The following is a 15,313-nucleotide window of genomic DNA, read 5'->3' as shown; positions in this document are numbered from 1 at the left end:
GGGACTCTTGTTCCCATCTGCTCTTTTTATGTGTGAGTTGGATGGTATTGCTTGCAATTTCTCTTGCAAACCACTGTAACTCCATAACCCCAGCTTTGGGGTTACATTCCAATACCTTCTCTTCTTTTCCTTACAATGTCTCTTTCCATTGTTGGTCAAGGGCAGAGGACATGGGAACAGACAGGAAGGAAGATCTTTACCAATACTGATCACTGTACATTGTGTTCTGTAACTTGTTAAAATTTCCCATGCATTCTATACAGCTATACTTCAAGGGAATAATATGTTACTTCTTTCTTTATAAACCTACAGCTAATATAATTTCAATTATTGGTTGAGCTGAATTAATTTCAGGAAAACTCATTAGGAGTAGCAGCCAAGGTTGATATCTGGTCTTCAGAAGCACACACACACACACACACACGTGCACAGGTGCCCACACATGCACACATACCCACACACATTGATTCATTATGTTATTTCCCATGGAAAATGGCTGAGGAAGAACATTGAACAAGTGCCACTGTGTCCAGGCACTATGTCCACTGTGTTCTTTGTCCCTGATGTGTTCAAATTCCTGGCAATTGAAGGCAGAGTGGACCCATTCAGTGGTCATGAAATATTATGAATGCATGTCTCTCTTTGCTTTATCTAGTGTCTATCAAATCGTTGTTGAGGAAGAACGTCCTCGGAGAACTAAGAAGACAACAGAGATCTTGAAGTGTTACCCGGTGCCAATTCACTTCCAGAATGCGTCCATCCTGAACTCACAGTACTACTTTGCTGCAGAATTTCCTGCAGACAGCCTCCAAGCTGCTCAACCATTTACCATTGGTGACAATAAGACATACAATGGCTACTGGAACACCCCCCTCCTCCCCCATAAAAGCTACAGAATTTATTACCAAGCTGCTAGTCGAGCCAATGGGGTAAGTGTGGAAGCTGGCTATATATTAGGTTCTTGGTATCATGCTTAAAAGGAGACAAAATTCAAAAAAAATCCAGCCATGCTTTTTGTGTCTTCCAAGTAGAAACAGTTTCTTATATTTTTAAAGATCATTTTATCAAGAGAAACTTATGGAAAGAAATGAATATGTGTGGGTTTTGTTTGTGCTTCAGGAGAGCATATTGTCAACGTGTTAGTTACTATTTTCCAGCTTTCTTATTACTGAAAGTTGGCTAGTCATTCTGCTTAGCCAGTTGTTTTGAACAAAAATAGTTTAACTACAACACATACATTCAGCTCATTTAAAATCTTGTGAGATCCACAACATCTGTCTTTGAAGCATAACTCTCTCCCATTGCCTTGGCTCCAAGACTTCATGCGTTCTATATCGGACTAAATTAGGTGTCTTGTTTTTCCCTAAGAGAAAGGGGCTTTAGAAAGATAAAGGGGAGGCAAAGAAAAAAGACATTGTTGAGTCAATCCTGAAATTGCCTGTTCTCCTGTTCAGACTAACATAGGACTCCGAGAAGACAGCAAACCTGACAGGGGAGAAAAATGCTTGCTAGATCCTGCCCTGTTCTCTCTGCGTCATGGCTCGGTCCAGATTTCACATCCACCTGATCTGTGCGAGAGTGAGGCAGGGGGTGTGGGGTGCAGAATGCTTCTCCAGTGCTGGTCACACAGGAAGCAGGAACAGGGCTGGAGAAGGAGACCAGAGCTGTCAGATAGGGAGACTGAAAGTATCATGTCTCTCTTCATGGTCCAGAAATGTCTCATACCCCACTCCTGGTATTTGAAAGCATATCTGAGCATGCCTCACTGAGAAAAAAGCCATACTTGAAGCATTGAGATCCTTTTTTTAATTAGAGTTAATAAATTAGAACTACATTTTCCTTCATTTAAATGCAGTATGGATAATAATTTCATCTTCTTAATTTGATACAGGAAACCAAAATTGACTGTGTCCGAGTGGCCACAAAAGGTAGGTTGAAACTTTGGGATAGTCTACCTGTTTGTGTGTTGTGTGCCTGGAATTGACTTTATACTGTGTTTTAAAACATCTGAAACTATATTAAGAACTTCACTGAAATAAGATTATGGATATATATCAAATGTGCACATGTATGTGTTTATGTAGATATTAGGGTCTTAGGATAGTTGATGCTGCTTCATGTAGATACCTTATAAGACAAGAAGTCACACTGCTATAGCCCAGGCAGTTTTCAATGGCTATCTCTATAAAAGTTATTTTGAGAATATTAATATTCCGGGACATCAGTATATATTTTTTAACATTTGCATATGACTGGTAGATCTATATGCAATGAATCTTCATATATGAAGGAGTAAAATATTACCCTTCTCCCATTTTTTTTGAGATTGAAGCATCACCATGATACTCAGGCTAGATCCAAACAGGTAGGCTCAAGAGACCCTCCCAAGTAGCTGGGGCTATAAGTACAGGCCACTGTCCCTTGCCTGCCGGCCACTTTTTTTCTGGTCTGGTCATAATGGCATTGGAAAGCCTGGGCTGCTTTCACTGATGAACCTAGGAGCTCGGGACGTTACAGAGAGTCTTATGTTTCCTGGCCTGGTTCAAGTATGAGCAGTGACTGTGACTAGGGTAACTTACCACTACACACTCCTTATACCAAGCCTTCTGAAGAAGGCACAGATGTGTGTGTGTGTGTGTGTGGTGTGTGTGTGTCTGGGAAAGCGCTCTGAGGCATAAATGCTATATGCAGATGAGGCCTTAAACACTAGCACTTGCCACTCAGCACACTTGTTCAGACCATCAGAGTGACCAAGAGGGCGATAGAGGTTTTGATGATTTCAGTAGACCTGAAGGGAAGAATTGGCCATGGAGTCTGCAACTTGAGATTTAATCAGATCACAGAGGATGAGTTCTTTGGCTAAAAGTACCTTGGTACTGATGCTGTCCAACCTCTGGGAGACAGTTCCAATATGCTGGGATGCTCCCGAGTGTTTTCCAACTTCTCATGGATTCTTAGTTCATGAACACCCATGGCTTTTTCAATCCAGAATTACAAATGCTTCCCGACTGGCTGCACATTACACGACAAGCTTTTGATGAAGTGCTCACCCCACTCGGTATTTACTTGTCCCTAGGAATTTGTGGTTTCTCTCCCCAATGAATCTGTTTAACAGAATGTTTTAGAGACTTTATTTTGTATAACGTCTTTACTGATTAAATGACACTATTTATAGTAGATCAGTAGCAAATGAAATTATGGTTATCAGTACATTCTGTCAAATGCCGTATGCTACCAACTTACAATTGTTAGTATCATATCATAATAGTATCAGCTAATAATATTACAACACTACAAACCTCTTGAACTAAGCACCCACCATAATCTCAGATGTGTAGTGCCTGCCCAAGAGGAGTCCTCTGGAGAACTGCACTATGGCGTTCCACTTAGTCTTGTGGTGCGAAAAAGTAAATCCAGTTGCAGATGTGACTCTATAATGCCTTATGCCTCTCATCACAACTGCACATCTCACAAGTCCTCTTGAATGTGCCCTTCATTCATTTCATTACCATTGTCTCAAGCAGGAGACAGGGACAACCACTTCTCTCATATTTAAGGTGAAGAATGTGGGTGGGCCAGGAGGTCAACTTCCCTACGAACCTCTTCCCCTGCCACTGCTGGTCTCCACCCAGCAGAGGTCTGATGGATGATACCAAAAGAATGTAATCATTTGACCTTCTCCTTATCAGAACCGAGCCACTGCCCCATCTCATGTGAACACATTGAAATTTCTGTCACCCTGCTCATTTATACCATTAAACAATTATATAAAACACGTCCTAGTAAATATGGAAACCTGACAAGTTCGATGTTTTCACAATAGATTGAATTAGATGGTGATTTGGACCATTTTCTCCCATCAGCCAGATTTCATCAATATTGTAATTTGTTTTTCAATTCACCAAAGGGTGATTAGGCAATCAGATGACCTGATTGGCTAAGTATTCTCCACTCATATTTTCTGAGTCATTTGCAAACATTTACACAGCAGCACACTCGATCCAAGTAGCATCCTCATTGGGGAGGGGGCACACAGATTAATATTCCCTGCCTGACACCATCACGTCTGTCTGCTGAAAGCATGCAGTTCAGTAGACAGCTCAGGAGACAGTCAGTCTCCCTCTAGACACATAGCATGGTTTTATGCTACTTTAACGCCTGCGTGCAAGGCTTCAGCAACTCCCTCTCAGGACACAAACTGATGAGTCAGCTCTTTCCCTACAAGGAAAGGTTCCTTTCTTTACATTAAACCATCCATTCATTGTGGCCTACCAGTTAAGGATTTCATCTAAACTGGTAGGTCAAAACAGAGAAATGAGTCACAAGATAAAGACGTCTGATGCTGAGAGTTCCAACACCTCGAGTGTGCTTTGGCACACATTGCTGATGGTATGGGGGCTTTCCTTGGTGAACTAGTGAGTATGCAGAGCTGTCTCTGCTCCTGGGAGACCACAGCTAATGAGTGTCTTTACAGTGGCGACTGGAGGTGGGCCTGTTTTCACAAAGAGCTAGCTTGTAATTTCAAGAAGGTGTCTCTCAAGATGAGATTTCATGCTATTTATAAATTTAATGTTGTGATTATTTTAATCATTTTCCAAAGATGTATTTTGACATTCATCATTTTGAATATAAAGACTTATAAAAATCAAACACAGGGAAACAAAAGCTAAGGTGGTATTACTACAACTAGCCCTGTTGAGGCAGGTTGCCCATGTTTTTAGGCCTCTTCCTTTAATTTGTGGGTCTAGGGAAGAGTCAAATTGGTAAGACCTTTAGTCTGATTGTTGCCTATAGATAAACACATCACAGACTCTCCTCTCCTGGTTAGAAGAAGGCTCCACAGACCTGGATCTGCTTGAGGTTTGCATGGAACTAGCCATTTCCAGGCTGTACCATGGGATGATAGATCTTGGAACGGTTTTTAATTCTCCATATGTTTATTATGTTATTTACAAATCACATTCAAAATTTTATTCGTTCAGTTCCTTTGTATCTCATCTGGGTCACATCTGAATAATCATAGTGTATGAGTTTCCTTTAACTTTTATATATTTATAGCTCCTTTGTAAGAAAAATAACTGTTGGGATAGAAACCTTTCCAAGTGATTTTAGAAGGCTTTATGGATAAGTCATTCTAAGCTTACAAAATAGATTTAAGAGTCAAAGTCTGTCTTATAAATATTTTTTTCTTCTGGGTTAAATGAGGCATAGCCACCCTAATTAATACAATGTCCAACTTAAGCTGCATATATTAATCTCCCATAAGATGATATTTTCTATAGTAGAATGGCAACTGTCTCTCCTTGATTATCTGACCACTGGGTCTGTGCTGTTCTCTATGTACTTAAGAACCATATGCTGACCATGTACGCTCACGTAGCGTAATCTGTCAACTTTGACGTGTAGACACACAGATGTATCAATCTATGAAGATTTCGAGTTGTTAAGAGGTTGGGGAGGTCTTATGAGTTGGGCTTTGGTGCATAGGGAAGTCATAAATGTTAGCTTTGTCCTTTCCTCCATTGTGCTTCCTAACAACAGGGCAGCTAGGAATCAGAACCAAACCTGCGTATAAGCACACGCTAAATTCTTTCCTAAGCAACCAGGCAAATCAGACTGTCACCCTTAGACGTGAGAAAAACAAATTATCATTCCGAGATTCGGTTTTGAAGGTGAACGTTCTATGGGGGGGGAGAATGCCTTGCTGTTTGTAAGTTTGGTGTTTTATTTGACTTGAATTCACACTGAATGTGAACGTTCTTTGCCAGGGAGACCTTGAGGAAACTGAAGGATTTCTATTGTCCTGACACAATTTCTAACTGTATTCAGAAATGTGAATGTTTTCTTTTTCATTTTACTTATTTATTTATTTTTTAAATCACTAGGCCGCCGAAGAAGTTTCTCTGACACTGTTTTTCTTTTCGTTCTTTTGTTCAAAGAGACCCCCCTCCTTTCTAGGCCTTCACGCTCCAGAATGGAAGTGTGCTGATAAGGAACCCAGAAGAATGTCTGTTGCGATGTAAAGCTAATTAAGATTCCTTTTTAATTACTCACATTCAATTCAGGAGCAAACAAAAGATAGAGTCGGACACTTGCCTGGGCTAATCCACCATTGTTTAGGCTTAGGCTATGGGTTTAGCACAGCAGCATTCAGAGGTTTTTGTGGAGAAATATTTTCTCTTCTTGATCTAAAATTGTCTTCATAACATATAGCCAGGAATGTCTTAACCCTTGAAAAGCTCTAAAACATAAGAAGCTAAATAGGCTCAAATGTCTCTGATCCCTCAGACCCCAAACATATTCTTCATGAGTCCCACAAAGTGAAGTTTGGGGGACAGCAGCAAATTCAAGATTACTTTATACCCAACCTCTGGGGCAATTCACAGGTTTAAGCCTCTGCTGTTTCTTGGTCCCTGTGGACAGCCACACCTAAAGTAGAGCCCATATTAATCACTCTACTGCTTCTCTTCAAAGAATTAGATTGAAATATCTGGCTTAATTTTACCAAGTTTAGTAATAATCTCTCTTATGCACTAATTTTACTGGCATGTTAAGGTAGGGTCAGGAAGCTCTTAGTATCCAAGGCAAGGTACTATAGGTTTTAGGGGACTATAACTCATTTGTAGAGTACTTTCTTTGCATATGCCAGGTTCTGAGTTCAATTTGCAGCACTGAGGATAAATTAAAAGATTAATTATTAATTAGCTTACTGAACAAGAATAATTTTTTTTAGGCTTTATAGAGTATGACTTACCTGTCACAAGTGGTCTCGGCTCTGTCTCGTTGGACAAGAGGGGTCACAGGCGATGCCTAAATAATCGTGTGTTCTGATAAAACTTTATTTGTAAAAGCAATTGGTAGCCCCACTGACAACAGTCAATTGTTTTAATTGAACTAAAACCAGTAATCACAAATATATTCTCAAAGCAGAAACCGACTAGAGATACTCCCCACGCTCATAACAGACTTCATGTCTAGTTATTGTTTGAGTTCTTTGTGAGTTATGAATATCTTCTGTTTATAGCTTCTTCTGGATATATTTGGTTCATTAGAGGAGCCTTTTTTTTTGGTATTAAACACGTGTTCTGTTTTTCTGTAAAAATAATCTTCTCTTTAAACAAAAGTAGAGCAGATCACATGTTCCTATAAGCAATCCAGAATCTACGAGATGTATACCAGTCCATGACCAAACAAGAGCACCACATGTTCAGAACCCAGAACTGGTGCCAACGTCACTGCAGACCCCAGAAGCATCCTACTAGCATAGGGGACTACCTACAGCTGTATTCCCAGAATGTGTCAGGCCTGGAGAATGACCTTGGTGACGTTTTGAGAAGTTCTGACCAAACAGTTTGCTCATCTCTCAGGGTGCAGCCCAAACGTAGCCCCTGGTAGTGTGAGAGCAACTGTCAAGTCCCCCCCTAACTCTGCTGCTCCAGGCATCTAGCTGTAAGGAGCAACGAAGGGATGAGCAGTGTGGAGGGATGGCCGGCGATAGACACTACGCAGCGGCAGTTTGGGGTTTAATTGTCTGCAGATGGTAGATGATCTATTTTCCTCATTCGCTGTCACATCTCTAATAGTACCCGGGCTGCTCCATGTAAATTAGTAATCTTTCATGTAAGCCTATTCTTAATTTCCCAATATTTTTCCTTTGCATCATTTTCCAGCTGTATCGTGTTACAACTGATGTTTTAATTTTCTATTCTTTTTTTTTTCAATATCCATATGTCATAAATGTTAACCGCTTAAACACAACCACTGAGCTGTGTAGGCACACAAAGAGGCCAGCATGGTCTACTCCAAATATCTTAACTATTTCTCTCAAGTTAACTCTGATGACGTCACCAAAGCCAAGCTGGGGGAGGGGGTGAGGGGGGGCATCCGTTTTGTCCGTGAGACCTGTTATTTTTTTTTCTTTCCATATGAAACAAAAAGGTTCTTCATAGAAAGCTATAAGAAGCTTAGTTATCAGAAAAGTTCCATAAAAAATGTATTTACAGAAAGAATATGGTTTTCTCTACAAAAGTGGCTATAGGGGGAGAAGACACACCATGACATAGCAACACAGTTTTAAACAATCTAGTAAGATTTAAAAGTTTGACTCATAAACATTAGCAACTAATTAGGACTCTTACCAGTCAGTTTCAACTGGTCACATGTCAGCCATCAGCTCAATGCAGAAACACACATTTGGGGGATGGGCGCTTTACTTTTTCTGTTCTCTGGTTGATTGATCCAAGATGTCAGGCAGAGTTTCCAGCAGCATCACAGTTAGAAATCTGACCGCGCGGCTTAAGAGAAGAGAATTCAGAAGATGAAAACCTTGCTGTGTGTGGTTTGGTTTGTTTTTTTTTTTTTCTTTCTTTCTTTTCTTTTCCTTTCCTTTCCTTTTCTTGCTGTTTTTCGGAACAACGTTGAGATGGTTTGCTATACTGATGGGACTTCTTCTTGCTAGCCTAGCCTCAGTCTGGCTTTTTTTTTCCCTCATGCATGCTGACCTGGGAATCCTCCTTTGCCTTAGCTGCGATAATCGTGACTCAGCTTACAACACCTTACATTCGCATCGCCCCTGCTGCAGGCGACGGCCAACTAACAGGTCAGACGTTCAAGTATAGATGAGTCATCTTGCCCATCTCCCGCTCATTTTGCTCAGCTTCGTTTCCCCCTCTGCATTTCCCCCCTTGCTTAAGGCCTGTTTAGAATGTTCTAGACCCTTGGCGCAGACCTTTGCTCGCATTAACTTCAGTGACATGCTTGGCCTCTTCTGTATGCACATTAATACTCATGCATTAAGTCCCAACCCCACTGCATGTTCTCATTGTGTGTTTGGTCTGTTGTTATGTTCCCTTCTACCCTAATGTTAAATAGAAATGAAATTTGCTGGACTTGGGATAGCCATGGTATTAATTGATAGGACTTCAAGGAAAATACTGGAGGAAAAAAAAAAAAACAAGTATTCCCACTTTTCCAAACTAATCTTAAAAGGCATTGAGATTTGAGAGCTAGAAAGGCTTATTTCTCATCTGTTGGGATTGAGTTTGCACATGCATTAGCAGTACACAATCTTATCTGCTAGTATTATAGAGCAGGGCCACCCGAAGCTGTTTAGGGTGCTCTTCAAGCAGCCCTTTGTGTATGTGCCATGGTTGCCAAGCTGATTGCATTCCTTACATCCTTGGGCAAAGCCAAGCACTTCCGTAGAACAGTGGTGCATCTTCGAAAGAAACGCACCACATAAGCAAAGTTAAGAAACCTTGAAAGGGTGGCTTAGAGTCATGGAGCCCAGCATGGTGCCACTCTATAACATAAGAAAGCAGCTCGTTCACATCGGCTAGCTCTACATTCAAGTGAGTATCTCTCTGTGTCCGATCTAGAAAAGTCCAGTAAATCACTCCAGGTGCAGGTGAGTGCTCAGTGAACTCTAGAATGCTTTACCCTGCAACGAACACAAGCCAAGGTCAAAACTGCTACAGATTTTACACAGTCAGGACTCAGAAATCTGTTCTCAAAAGGACCCAGGTGCTGCAGGCTACTGTGTGCTTGTAGCCTTTACTAAAGCCTACAGGAAACGCCCAGCTACCCTGCCCCCCATCTAAGTCCACTTCAGCATTTGTTTTCTGTCTATCTGGAAGAATTCTTAACATTGACTTAAGAAACACACTGCACTTAACTCGTGATGAGAAATCATAACTGCCTCAGTGGTTGTATTTTGGAAAATCAGAAAACCGAGATTCAAGAAAACTATTGGTTGACAAGATAGAGAAGTGTAGAATAATTCTACTCCTTCTATAACACAAGTTTAAGCATATTTTCAGCTTTCCGTCGTAGGACCCAAGAGCTGAGACTATTTGATGTTTCTCTTTCTTTCAGGTTGATTCTAAGAACATTTCTCTTACCAATTCAAGTGCTGCTTATTAAGAGTCTTCCTAACTTCTGATGCGTCCCTCCAACAATAAAGTAACTATAGGATGGGCAACATCTATCTTAGCATGGCCCCTCCCCTCTATAACTCTTACATTTAGGGGTTGACTAGTATTATTCCAGTTAGACACCCAACAAAGGACTATCTGGAGGACCCTGGGGAAATCTTCTTCCCCTCTGACATATGACTGGACCCCAGTATTGTAAGCAAGTCATTAAAGATGAGTTGGCCTCATCTTAAAAGGGAACAGAGTTAAGCTGCCCCTTTCTCAGTCTTTCGTATATTCTTTAGCCATCAAACAAAACACGGAATTCACTAACCAGGAAGTCAGTGACACTCCACAGCAAAGCTTCCTCTGTAAAATTTGTGATTAGCAAGATGTTTGACAAAGCGGCTCTCAGAAGCAGAACATGTGATCATTTCGAACTGTTGTAGGAAGGACACACATCAACCACAGAGGACCGTCACCATTACTCTCCGGGATGCAGGAGACCCCGCCTGCGTTGTTTAGTTTATGAGGGTTCAAAGCAATAGTGGGTCAGAATAACTCAATAATCAGGAAAAGACAAAACCAAGTCTTCTATATCTGTTGCTGATTTATTGATGACTTGGCCTACCCGGACACATTCACATCTCACCAATAATTTATTGATATCAGCCACCAGGCTTGCCAGTGGCCATCCTCTGTTTTCCTGTAGATTTATCCCCAAGTCCAAGAACTACATTTAAACATTTTAGGACAGTTATTGGTCCCCTTCTAGGTGCCAAGGAGGGTCCCACAACACTTACAGTCTCATTTTGTGCCGTCGCCCAGGCTTCTTGGCACCAGGGGTAGTTGTATCAGTAGCATCAAAACATATGCCTACATACTCTTGTGGATGGAACAGGATCATCCTGCCTGCTCCAGGCCTCCTCCTGTGAGGTTAACAGCTTAGCAGATGGTCGGGAAGCCTCTCACTCTAACTCCTTCTGTGAGCAATTGTTAGTCTATCCAGTCAGTTCTGGCTCTTCCAGAAGCCAGCAAAACACAGGACAGTTGCCTTCTTGGTGTCCAGTTTTGCTCCAGCATGCTGACATCGTGGTTAACATTTAGTACACATCCATTCACACCCACACTGCCTGGCCTGATATGACCATTCTTGTCTACACACACTCACAATCTCACACATATTCACACACCTACACACACACCGGCACACTCTCATACACTCACACACATACATGCACAGACATGCAACACACACACACATTTCGTTGAAATGAATAGAAACTATTTTTTCCAATATCATTCACTACCTAAGATACATGTAGAAATATTTATATTCTATTCTTCCTGGTTTATTTTTTTAATCTGTTAAATTAAATTCATCTCCTACTGATGGGCAATAAACCCTAGTAATGTAGGACTGCTTGTGGAAGAAAACAGAAAATTAAACATGCTAGATATTTTCAGTAAGGACTTGGAATTAATTAAATAAGTACATTTAGACTGTTTATACGAGAGTTTGATTTATGATTTAATTACCTACCCAACTCTGAGGCGCTTGGAGAATGATTTCCTTGAGCAAGTTTTTATCGTCCATTTGTTTAGTTCACACATCTAATATGGCAAGGCCTGTGGCCCAAAATACTTCCAAAAAAAAATATGACTTCTGGGACTCCAGGACAAATTAGATGTATCCAAACCTAGGAAAGCAGTGTGGGAGGGAGAGAGAACTTTTGCACCACTAACTTCTCTCACTCTGTGATTAAAACACCTGACAAGAACGGGAGAGTCTGCTTTGACTGACAGGTTGAGGGTCCCACCCCTCACACTAGAGGAGTCAGAGTGGCAGGAGCGGGCGGTTTTCTGGTCATGTTGCATGTGTGGTCGGGCAGCCCAGTGAGAAGATGCCGGTGCTCAGCTCACCTTGTCCTCCTTATTCCCCCTGGGACTTGGCCTTGGAATGGTGCCACCATTCCAGCTTTGCCAGAAGCTACCCTCAGACAGACCTAGTGATACATTTCCCTGTGGATTATCAATCCAATCCAGTTGACAGTAAACATTAAGCATCAGAGACAGAGAGAGCACAAGAGCATGAACGAGCCAGAAGATGCTTCTACAGATTTTCCAGCTTTGAATGCTGTATGTGGCTCTTGCATAGAGTCAAAGATTAAACATGGCCAAACGTCAGAGCTGTGGCAAAAGCTTTTATCCAGTGGCTACAGACATTCTGATTTCCAAGTAGCTGACTGGTTCCTTAGAGATAAACAAAACAAGGAAAGCCAGTGGGATGGGGAGGGGACGGCTATTCAAAGAGTCCAACACTGCAGAAGGCCCCAAGACAGGTTGGTCTGAGGAACCCATCTGGATTTGTTGACTAGACTGTCTTAAAACTGGATTGCTATTCTCCGAGGCCCTGTCCTGGGATGTTGGCAGAAAGAAATTAAATCTTTCTGGAAGCCTTGAGTTTTCTCAGGCATGTATGTTAAGTGGCTTGAGCTATTGAGAATGCAGGTGGTACTTAGTCAAATCTCCTTACCCTGTGGTTGTGGTTGAGACCTATGGAGAAGGGGTCCGCAGGAACACTGCTAAATTGATAGGAGAGGGAACTTCGTCTATATGGAGGAAGGCTATCTTGGATTTGGCTCTTCAAATCAATATAGATATTATGAAACAAAAGATGCCAAGTTGTAGACACATAGCCACTAAACGAGGTATCTAAGAAGGGAAAGCTTTCATGTTCTGATACATGCTGGAACATTCTATCATCATTGCTGACCTCCCTACATTCCCCATGAGGAAGAAGGATAGTCACATCTTCCTCTGAGACTAGGAAGCTCAAAGGGGTGGCATTCACATACACAGATTCCAGAAGCCATTTCGTGTTCTAGCTTCAACTTGACACCCTGCCGTGTGCATGGGTGCCTCAGGCCCTTCTATCTCAGCATGTGCCTGACACACCCTCATTATTAAGACTCTGTCTGCTCCCTCCACTTGATTCCCACCCATCCCTGACACTGAGCCCTTCTGCTCGGGTTCTTGATACTCCTCTGGATGCCTAGACTGCTTACTTTCTTGGCTTTCTGCTGTGCCTCATGATTATTCCCTACCCCATGGAGCTGCTTCCTCAGCTCCTTCTGCATCTCTAGCTGGGGAAATGGCAGGCAGATTTCCACTTCCTCAAGTCAACATAGGTACCTTCTGCTGGTCACCAAATGTCTCTCAGTGTACATGTTCTAGGCACCAGGTCTTCCCCCAGTTCCCAGGGTAGATGCCAATGCTAAATGCTCTAAAGTTGCCTGGCTCACTTTCCTTCCCTCCTTCCCTGATGCCTTCTCCCTGGGATCCTTGGAATATTAGACCTTCCTATCAATCCAGGGCCTTGACAGCCATTGGGTCCTACATGAGGATCACCTTTCCTAAGAAGAAACAAACATTGTTGAAGTACAGTTCCTGCAAGACCGAGGAAATTCCTGCAGATAACACTGACAAGCATGGCCTCATCAAACTTCTAATGTAATCAATGCTCTGAAGCCCTGTCACTGACTTTCTAAAGCACAAGTTTATTGCTGCCTTTGTAGCTGAGGCCAAATATCAAGCTCACCAGGATGTCTCCAGTTCACAATGTCCAGCCCTAGTCAAAGCCTTGAAACTAAGCAGAGAGAGAGAGAGAGAGAAACCTGGACCTTTGAATGGGGTGGTGATTTTAAATTCGGTTCATAGCAGGAGATGATCTGGCACACTGTGGAAACAAGACCCTCAGGTCTCCCATCCCCTAAATGCGCAAACCAGCTACCAGATGATAAGCCATCCACAGTGCCTTTGAGCAGCATCCTGGGCTGGTTCTGAGCAGCTCTGTCAAGTGGGGGCAGTCAACGCATGAGCTTCAGAACCACACTGCTCCAGGGCAAGTAACAGCCCTGCCACTGAAGAGCACAGTGCCCTTGGCAAGGGATCTAGCATCCCACAAACAAGGACAGTCTGTGACATGGGAGTCCTACTCATTTCTACTCATGAGGATATAGTCAGGATTAAGTAAACAAATAGAACATTTCTCGCTTAATATGCCTTTCAGTGACCTTCAAGCCAATGTCCAGCCAAGACGGTCATTGTACTGCTTGACAGTCTACTTGCATTCCGTCATAAGCTTTTCCTTGGGTGACATTATCCTTTGACATGTTTGTTGCTATTTTCAGTATAAAGAAGTTTCTATTTGTTGATGGTCACATGTTCCCATTTTTCTTGGTTTCTCTGCATTCTTCTTTCCTCCCTAAGCCACTCTAGCTCTCAAGTTACTCAGGTGTGACTTCCATCCATTTTGAAAGTGTTGTTTAAGTTTATCTCTTGAATCCTTCTAGAAATTAATATGATATAAGGTGAGGTATCACTTGGGGTCAGATCTAACTTTTCCCTAGACAGATAACCATTTTTCAGAGCAGCATTTTCACTCATGGAAAGCAGTGGAGGGTTTGAAAAGTGATAGCTACTGTAGGGTTTGATGGTAATGTTACTGTAGACAGAAGGTTGAATAACCAAATTTTTCTTTGCCTTTATGACCAACAAGGCTCGGGAGCCCGATATATATGCATTGGGTAATCTTTACTGAATAATCAGTTCTGTGTCAGAATTCAAACGCTGCTCTGCCATGTGTGACGTTTTCCTATACACCTGGGCTGGCCAGATTAGCTTTGGGCAGGAGCCCTTTTGTCTTTGAATGATTTTATTGTCTTTGATTGCAGAGAGAGGCTTCTCAGTTATGTTTTACTCTGTAAGGAAACTGGAATTCTCATATTCTTTGTCAGAGGCCACCATGTTTATTTCATTATCTGCATTTGGTCTCTATGGGACCTTGTGATGTGTAACTAAGTAGCCATCACTTGGTCTGAAGCCTTGTCCCTTCTCTCCCTCTCCGTCACTCCACGCTGTCACACTTGCCTTTCACCCATGATCTTTTGTGGGTATCCATTTCTCACCAGCTTTCATTACTACTGCAAAATACCTGAGACAATCGACTAATAAAGAAGAAAGGTTGCTTGGCTCATGGTTTCAGAATATATAAGCACTTGGTCATGTTGTGTTGCACCTGTGGTACTGAACTACTTTATGATGGGAACATAGGCTGCAGGGAGTCTGTTCGCCTCTACAGGGAGTCTGTTCGCCTCACCATGGTCAAAGAGCAAGAGAGGAAAAGGGATGAGAGGCCCAGCAGTCCCCTATGGGACACACCTTGAGATAAAGCCTTACCTTTAGCTGTGGGCAGGTATATTTAGTCATAAAAGTTTGGTCTGTATACTCACAAGCACCTGTACCAAAGAAATTGTTGATTTCATTTGCTATGTTTGTAGAAACAATATAGAAATAGCTCTATCATCTATATAAGGTCTATATCCTATAGATCATTGAAC

General features: G+C 42.0%; 1 protein-coding gene across 2 annotated transcripts in view; it reads left to right on the top strand.

Annotated features, from left to right (window-relative positions):
* Ptprm (protein tyrosine phosphatase, receptor type, M) overlaps nucleotides 1-15,313 on the top strand; it is a 687,644-nt gene that overhangs the window by 433,540 nt on the left and 238,791 nt on the right. Inside the window, exons 12-14 of one of the 2 annotated variants that reach the window (NM_001357625.1) lie at nucleotides 656-929; nucleotides 1,892-1,928; nucleotides 8,525-8,599. In NM_001357625.1, coding sequence (NP_001344554.1) covers nucleotides 656-929; nucleotides 1,892-1,928; nucleotides 8,525-8,599 — 386 coding nt within the window. The remainder of the gene's footprint in view (nucleotides 1-655; nucleotides 930-1,891; nucleotides 1,929-8,524; nucleotides 8,600-15,313) is intronic. The other variant, NM_008984.2, reaches the window with a different exon arrangement.

The sequence above is a fragment of the Mus musculus genome, chromosome 17, assembly GCF_000001635.26.
Source record: "Mus musculus strain C57BL/6J chromosome 17, GRCm38.p6 C57BL/6J".
In the NCBI taxonomy this organism is placed as follows: Eukaryota; Metazoa; Chordata; class Mammalia; order Rodentia; family Muridae; genus Mus; species Mus musculus.
Note: the sequence above shows the minus strand (reverse complement) of the source record. Positions and strands in the feature narration are given on the sequence as shown.